Source organism: Myotis brandtii, unplaced genomic scaffold (assembly GCF_000412655.1).
Source record: "Myotis brandtii unplaced genomic scaffold, ASM41265v1 scaffold454, whole genome shotgun sequence".
Classification (NCBI taxonomy): Eukaryota; Metazoa; Chordata; class Mammalia; order Chiroptera; family Vespertilionidae; genus Myotis; species Myotis brandtii.
In genome coordinates, this window is record NW_005367354.1 from 3,407,693 (window position 1) to 3,416,944 (window position 9,252).

General features: G+C 35.4%; 1 protein-coding gene across 6 annotated transcripts in view; it reads left to right on the forward strand.

Moving 5' to 3' along the window:
* Window positions 1–9,252, forward strand: part of ATAD2B (ATPase family, AAA domain containing 2B) — a 110,636-nt gene that overhangs the window by 39,520 nt on the left and 61,864 nt on the right. For all 6 annotated transcript variants that reach the window (XM_014546686.1, XM_005874932.2, XM_014546685.1 and 3 more), the window contains 2 exons: window positions 3,522–3,681; window positions 6,567–6,657. In XM_014546686.1, coding sequence (XP_014402172.1) covers window positions 3,522–3,681; window positions 6,567–6,657 — 251 coding nt within the window. The remainder of the gene's footprint in view (window positions 1–3,521; window positions 3,682–6,566; window positions 6,658–9,252) is intronic.

Consider the following 9,252-nt stretch of genomic DNA (forward strand, 5'->3'; position numbering starts at 1 on the left):
AAAAAAAGGAGAGGCTGGGAGCTTCCATCGCCGGTGGGGCTTGACCAGCCTGAAAACAGCCCTTTGCCCCTCACCCAGGCTGGCCAAACCTCCATGGGGTGAGGGTCCCCACTTGGTGGGGGGCTTGACCAGCCTGCAAACAGCCATCAGCCCCTCACCCAGGCTGGCCAGGCACCCCGATGGCACCCCAGTGGGGACCCCCACCCTGAAGGGCAAACCAGCCGGCCCCCACCCATGCACCAGGCCTCTATCCTATATAATAAAAGGGTAATATGCAAACTGACCCTAACAGCAGAAAGACTGGGAATCACTGGTCACTATGACACACACTGACCACCAGGAGGCAGATGCTCAATGCAGTAGCTGCCCCCTGGTGGTCAGTGTGCTCCCACAGGGGGAGCTCTGCTCAGCCACAAGCCATGCTGACGGCTGCCAGTACAGCGGTGGTGGTGGGAGCCTCTCCCGCCTCCTCAGCAGCACTAAGGATGTCAGACTGCAGATTAGGCCTGCTCCCCGCTGGCAAGTGGACATCCCCCGAGGGCTCTCAGGCTGCCAGAGGGATGTCTGATTGCCAGTTTAGGCCCAATCCCCCGGGGAGCAGGCCTAAGCCAGCAGGTGGTCATCCCCCGAGGGGTCCCAGACTGCAAGAGGGCACAGGCCGGGCTGAGGGACCCTCCCGAGTGCACAAATTTTTGTGCACCGGGCCTCTAGTATGTATATAATAAAACAGGCAGTTCAGTGCTCTTGGGAAAGAATGGCCTTTTCAATAAATAATGCTAGGAAAATTGGGTATCTATTTGGTGAAAAAATAAAACTGATTCTTCTTTACACTTTATAAAACAATTTCAGTTGGATTTTTAAGTCTATATTTGAAAGATGATACAAATGCTTTTAGAAGATAATGTGGAAGAAAGGGTTAGTGCAGGCAAGTAGACCTCAAATATAGTATTTAAGTCATTTAGACTTTATTTTAAACATAATAGGGATTATTAGAGAATTTTGATCCAGGAGCTAGTAATTAAAATTTTTAAACTAAAGATAACTTTTGGTAGAATTTAAGGTAGGGTGTAATTCTGTTTTTGATGATGTTTAAAACTTTGTCTTCTGATAATCCTTGTACAAAACACTTAAAAATGTTGATAAATTCTAAAAAACAGACCTGGCCAGTGTGGCTTAGTTGGTTGGGCATCATCCCGTACATGGAAAGGTTGCTGCTTCATTTCTGGGCAGGGCACATGCCTGGGTTGTAGGCTTGATCCCCAGTAAGGGGCATGCAGGAGGCAGCTGATTGACATACTGCCCTCACGTCGATGTTTCTTTCTGTCCCTTTCTCCTCCTCTTTCTCTAAAAATCAATAAAAAAATCTTAAAAAAAAAATCTAACAAACATTTGAAATGTTCCCAGTGATTGGAATATACTAAGGAAAAGTTTGAGATTAAATATGAACTTATACTTAAGGATGCTTATTTCTCACCCCTTATATCTTGAGTGAGGCATTTATGTCATATAGTTTCAGTTATTCAATAGATAAGAATAAGCACAAATCTCCCGTATTCATGTATATTGGGTCTCTAGCATTTTGTTCTCATTTATAGATTTGGGAAACAGTCGAACAGTTTATTTAGGAGCAAGAATGATTCCTTTAACATGTTGAGCCTATTGGAAAAGTTATTTCACACAGGTGTTAGCAGTAAGAATAGAAGTGAGAGCAGTTGGAAAACATTAAGAAGGCCATTGTTACTAGAACTATGGTTTATCTTATAATTGGACATGAAACATTTCTGTGTAGTAATGTTTAAATCGTAGTTTAAAAATCTAAAATAATTTTGACTTGAACTTAGTTAAAATGATAGCCATTTTAAAGAAAATGTCTAAAATTACAATAATGCAAATGTAATTCTGTAGGAACTCTAAACATAATATAAATTGGCAGACATTACCCCTACCCAATATTGCTATTAAAAGACTGATATATTTCTTAATTCTTTTTTTTTCAGAAACAGCTTTATTGAGATAAACATACAGTTCACTCATTTAAACCGTATGATTCAGTTATGTTCACATGTACAGTCTATTCATTTAAACTATATGATTCAGTGGCTTCCAGTGTATTTACAGAGTTGTGTAACCATTACCACAACCAATTATTGAACATTTTCATCTTCCCAGAAAGAATCCTTATATCTTTTAGCCATCACTCTCCAACTTCCCCCTTGTCCCCCACCAAGTCCTAGGCAATCACTAACATACTTTGAGTTGCTATAGATATGCCCATTTTAGACTTTTCATATAAATGGAATCATACAATATGTGGACTTTTATAGCTTTTTTTTTTCCATTTAGCTACAGTGTTTTCAAGGTTCATCCATGTTGTCGCATCTATCAGTACTTCATTTACTTTTATTGACAAATAATCTATTGTATAGATATGCCACATTTTATTTGTCCATTTATCCTGATGGACATTGAGCTGCTTCGACTTTTTGGCTGTTATGAATAAAGCTACTATGAACACTTTTTTGTGTGGACATTGTTGAGTCATATGGTAACTCTATGTTTAATAGTTGAAGGAACTGTCAGGCTATTTTCCAAAGAGGCATGTTTCACAAGTGAAGCAGGGAGGGAAGGAAAAAGGGAGGGAGAGAAACACTGATTTGTTGTTTCACTTATTTATTCATTCATTGGTTGCTTCTTGTATGTGCCCTGACCAGAATCAGACCTGTGACTGGGATCAAACCTGCAACCATTGTGTATAGGGATGATGCTCTAACCAACTGAGCTACCCAGCCAGGGTCACTACCTCATTTGGTTTTGATATGGATATTGCTAATGACTAATGATGGGCCCTTTGTATATTTTGTGTGAAGAAATGTCTATTTACATATTTTGAATATTTTTAAATTAGGTTACCTTTTTTTGTTGTTGAGTTGTAATTGTTTTTATGTATTCTGGATCCTAAACCCTTATTAAATATATAATTTGTAAATATTTTCTCTCCTGTTCTTTAGGTTGCCTTTTACCTTTCTTGATAGTTAAAGGCAGAAAAACTTTTAATTTTGATGTAGGCCATTTTTATGTTTTTTTGTTGTTGCTGTGTTTTGTTATTTTTAAAATATATTTTTTATTGATTTCAGAGAGGAAGTGAGAGGGAAAGAGAGATAGAAACATCAATGATGAGAGAGAATCATGGATCGGCTGCCTCCTACATGCCCCTCACTGGGGATTGAGCCTTCAACCTGGTTATGTGCCCTGACTGGGAATTGAACCGTGACCTCCTGGGTCATAGGTAGACACTCAACCACTGAGCCATGTGGGCCAGGCTTTGTTGCTGTGTTTTTGGTGTCTATTAATGTTTGAGTACTTTTGAAAATGATTTATGTATATTACTTGATCTTGCATTAAGATAATCATGCTATAATTTTATTTGCATTTTAAGATTGATACAAGTTAGTATAAAAAGCAGTTTTTACAACTTTTCTTTCATTTTTTTTTTTCAATTTTGTCTAAAAATTTTGTTACAGCTCCATAGTGTCAACCCTCCTTGCTCTTATGGATGGATTAGACAATAGGGGTGAAATTGTTGTTATTGGTGCTACAAATAGACTTGATTCTATAGATCCTGCTCTCAGGAGACCTGGTCGTTTTGACAGAGAATTCCTTTTCAACTTGCCTGATCAAAAGGTAAGAGTTTCTGGTTTTGATCTATTAAGATTTATTTTTGATTTAATTATGCAACATATATGCAATTTGAGAGTGGTATTTTATGAATTTTCATTTTTAAAATTATGTGCTTCTGGGATATCAGAGTTAATTCTATATAAAAACCTTGTAGTTATTAAATAATTTAGTCTTTTCTATTAACAGTTATTAGAAAGTTTATGCTTTTTAAGAAGTAAGAGGAAAACCCTTGATTAAGTTACTGTAGATGCTTACTCTTTTCTTTTAGTTCTCCAGATTGGAGTAATTATCTTGTATGGCAGGTTATATGTCTCTAGTTAGTCAAAGTAGCTTTGTTCCCATAAAAATAACATTTGTACTGTATTGATGGGTTTATGAATAAGTGCCCAAAATACAAATTTTCATAGAAATGACCATACCATCATATTTAATTAAAAGCAGCATATGTTATTCATTATAGTGTAGTTTCTAAAAGAATGTGTAATTAAAACAGGGTAGTGTATAATCATTAAATATGTAAAATGTTATGTATTATACAAAGTTCTTTTTTCCTAATTCTACTTGAAAATTTTATTGTTAGTTTTGGTTTGACCAGTTTAATCATCAACTGTTTCTTCACTGGGAACTTAAGTTTGAGAGGGAGAGATGAATGAAGAGAAGATACTATATTTGACAATGCTTCCCATGTAATTTAATATTTCAAATAAGTCTAATGGAAATATTTACAACATATAGCCATACAAATGTAAACTAAGGAAAGCAGAGAAGATACTGCATATGAATATATGTAGATACACATGTTGTTATATGGCTTTGATTTCATAATTCTATATAAAATGCTTGGCTTATATACATAGATATGCAAGACTTAGTTGCTAGGACAGTTTAGAAGACTATAGGGCTGGGGTGGGGAACCATTTTTCTGCAAGGGCCATTTGGATATTTATGACATCTTTCACAGGCCATACAAAATTATCATCTTAATTAACTCACCCCTAATGCCTTGGCAGGGCCAGACAAATGATTTCGTGGGCCTTATACAGCCTGCGAGCCGGACGTTCCCCACCCCTGATCCAGGGAAATTAAGGCAATGGCTCCACTGTATAGAGCAGTTAATACCTCAATTTGACATCAATTTGCATAGCCACTAGAAGCTGTCTCATTTTTGAATTGACAACCCAATTCATAGGCTTTAATTTGGCACCAGAATCCCACTCGGGTTTACATAACTTTGTCAGAGTAGGAAACAGCATATACAGTAACATTTTCATTATCCAAGTTCAACTTCCAAGACGGTGCCAGTGTACAGAAGTTTGCTTAGTTGTAGGAGACAAAGCTGAAGTGGGTGCAGTCTACTTCAGCATGGGGAACCTCAGCTATCTTGTATATCTTACAACAGTCCAAGCATATCTTTTAGGATCTTACCAGTATATGGGAAATATGCTTAGTTCTAGGAGACACAGCCAGTATTCATTTCAGCACAGGAAAGCCATTACCTTGATTTCTCAATCGTCTTCTATTTTTTCCTAGTCATGAAGGCCTCAGAGTTTCTATGCCAATCACAGTCTTCACAATTAAGAGATTTAATAATAAACAAGGTCCAGAACAGCATTGTCCAATTCAATTATCTGCAATAATGGAAATGTTCTTTAATTACACTGTCCATTGAGCAATATCCAGTATGATAGCCACTAGGCACATGTAGCTGTTGGGCATTTGAAAAGTCATTAGTGTAGCTAAGGAACTGAATTTTAAATTTTATTTAATTAAAAAATTTAAATAAAATAGCGTCATATAGCTAGTGGCTTACTGTATTGTACAGCATGGATCTTGAACATAGTTTTCCACATTAATTGAAACTATGTTTTAAGGAAACTGTGCTGTGAGACCTAAACCTGAGTCCATTTTTCTGGTTTGAGTCTGTGGAAAAGACCTGGACTGGCTGTTCACCTTTTTTCCTTAGATAATATTTAAGGTTATGAGACTAGATGAGAGCACCAAGTCCTTTGTCTTAAGGAGCAGTCAGTAAGGTCAGAGGAAAACAGGAGAGTGGGATTCTGGAAGCCAAGTGAAGAAAGTGCATCAATGAGGAGGGTGTGATTTAACAGTGTTGCTATGTTAAATCAGAGGATGACAGAAAATTAGCTGTCCTGTTTAATAATTATTTATGTATTTATATATTTATTTATTTTAGAGAGAGAGAGGAAGGGAGAGAAACATCAGTTTGTTGTTCCACTCATTTATGCATTCATTGGTTGATTCTTGTATGTGCCCTCAAACCCGCAACCTGGGTCTTTACCCTGACTGGGAATCAAACCCAGGGATGATGCTCCAACCAATTAAGCCAGAGAAGCCAGGGCTGACTTCAAACTTTTAAAAAATTTTAAATTACTTATCATTTAGCTCATTGTTAGGCATAGTACTTTATAATTATGATAGAACCAAAGGTTCTATGAAATCTAAAGTTTGTCTAAAAGTTATGATTATTATAACATTAAGTTTCTTGTTCATATATTTTCAAATGATAAAAATGATGTGGCAGAAAAGTGAAATTTAGTTTTGAAATCTAGTCCTAAGTCACGTAATCATATGTGCCACTAGTCACATTCCCTCACCTCTCTGAATATTAAATGTCTTAGTGTGTGAAATAGAGACAAGATCTCACTGCCCACGCTGCAGGGTTATTATGGGAATCAGAGTTGATGCGGATGCCAACGTGTTTAAATTCTTTAAAAATAAACATTTAGGAATCAGAGTTGATGCCAACGTGTTTAAATTCTTTAAAAATAAACATTTACTTTTCTGGGGTATGGTTAGCCCATAAATTTCTTCCAGCAAATGCATTTGAGGGGTTGATATATTTTATTTACCTATGTTTTTCTTTGTAGGCAAGAAAACACATATTACAGATTCATACCAGGGATTGGAATCCAAAATTGTCAGATGCTTTTTTAGGTGAATTGGCTGAAAAATGTGTTGGTGAGTGCTACTATTTGAATTCTTTGATTATCATTGTTTATTCTGCTCAGTCTTCCTTTACCCTTATATTTGGAATATGAATGAGTATAGTTATGTCTTTGTGCAATATATGGCTCTACCTTTAAATGCAAAGAAATTATTTTAAATATTGCACTTGCAATTTGAACACTTGTAAATTAGGATTTTAACTGCCATTAGGTGATTGACTAACAAAGCTCAGTAGTAATATTCCTTTCATTGAGTGCTGGATTTCTATAATGTTATTACAGTGTTTCCTTTTAGGAATTGTCCCCTTTCAGAAATTTTACTAAGAAAAGTAAGTGTAAACTTGACAGAAAGACAAAGGCAGGACTGTGTAGTCTTTCACTTTGCAGATTACATGATGGACTCATCTTCATGAAGTTGAGTGAGAGGAGTCTTCAAAGAACATACAGATGGCATCTGCTAGTATTTCCCCAAATACAAAACTTTCCAATTTAATGTTGTCATTCACAGAATGGAAGATCTCCCACAGAGTGAATGACACTACTGTCCTAAAAGGATGTGGTCAGAGTATTTTATGTACATATATGACCATACATAGGAGATGGAATTCAGGGGTTTTGACTCTAATCAGGTCTGAAATAAAAATGAGTACATATTTAAGCAATCAAGTATACACATAGGTATTTTTCCTTTATTTTTTTCCCATCTTTTGTCAACTTTCCTTTGATTTCCTAAAAAATCTAAATTAAAAGATCTCTCTCCATGAACTTTTCAAGCATTATGTAGAAATCCCCCAAATAAGTCCACTAACAATCAACAGCTTACTTGGGAAAACTTTAAAGTTACCCAAACCAAAAAAGAACAATTTAGTTTAAAAAAAATCATTGTGATCCACCATCAAATAATTAAAACTTAAATAGAACATTAGTCCATTCAGTTAGCTACATCCGAATTATCCTCTTCATCCACAGGGACCTCCATCTCCGAAGCAGCATCTCTCAGCTTTTGAACCTCAAAGACCTCGACATCTTCTGGTGAGGAGAAAACGTAAATCTCTCCAGCACTACTCCAGTTTAAGCTTTGCCTGGTATCAGAGAGCATGCGCCAAACCCATTTCATGTACATTTAGCTTGACCTTCGCAAAGCCCTGTGCTGCTTTATGGGAGAGGGTGGTATTTGGTGCAGAATCCAGTCTTTTCCCATTTTGAAATTTGACCCCTCTTATATCCTGCTATTTTTATGATATTGTATTAGAGTACAGGTTAGACTGGGGACTTTTTATAGTTTCTTCTGTGAATTTGTCACAGAACGATCCTTAACTGAAATAAGAAGTCTTCAAAAAATTTTGGAAACTCCCTAAAACATAGGTACTTTTAAAATTATTTTCTATTACCCTATCTACCATGTGAAATAACATTATATACTCTAATTCTTCATCCTAAATGTTAGAATCTTAGTTTCCTTTTTCATTTCTAAAGACCACTACATATTTTTTCAAGTGATTTATTTTAACTTTTAGTTTCTTAAGTTAAAAAATTTTTAAAACATAATTTCTTATAGGACTGAAAAACTTCTCTTGCCTTCTTTGGGGTGGTGGTGGTTTAGAATCTGCTTATATAAACACATAATTTTCTTTTTGGAGAAAGACATATAAGTCCTTTATAATTTTTTATTATAATTTTGGTTGTGACATTTTAATGTGAAACCAGTTCATACTAAAAAAATCAAATGCAGGTCTCAATCAAACAGGAATGAAATAGTAATAATTTTTAAATTCATTATGAATTTATCATTTTATGTGCCCCAAACATGTTTTAACATGTATGAGTTCAGTTCATGCTTAACAAAGACTGTACAGTCTTGATGAACAACTGCAAAAAAAGCTGACCTCTTGTTAGAGGTTATGGATTTGGTAACTTTTACCTTGAAATAAATTCCCAAGTACTTGGAGGTGTTTGCATGCATAATAGGTATGAATTTTTTTAGTAGTGCTCAAATAATTTTGTTATGCAGACATGTACACAAATAGTAGGAGATTAAGGTTAATGAAGAGCTTAAACCTAATCATATTTCTCTATTTATTTTTACTAAGAGGGCCAAAACAATGAAAATGTATTATTGAGGCATCTATCTTATGAGCCTTCATTATGTTTGATGTTTTACTTAAAAAATAAATTAAAATTTATAGACTATTTCTAGTCTATAACCTCTTTGAGTAGCTTCTATTTTCAGTGTTTCAGACAAATTTCCATCTTAATACCAGTATTAAAAAATGCGTTTTCTTTGATATCTAGATATTTGGGCTCTTCAGAGCATTATAATTGTAATGGTGGAATTAATATGCTTATGGAATTCATGTGAAAAAGGATGTTGTTTTTTTTCCCCTTAACATCAACTTTTAACTTTCAAAAGGCTTAGTGTATAGTCAGTATGTTTAGAATGATTATATCATCTATTTTTCTAAAGTGGGGCTCTTAAGTGAAAAAATATGCTCTTAATTGTGGTCACCCAAATATAATTTATTTAGCCATAGTTTTGATGTACTTTTAATTCTGTTTGAGAGTCTCATAAAGGAAAAAAAAATGTGTGTGTGTGTGTGTGTGTGTGTGT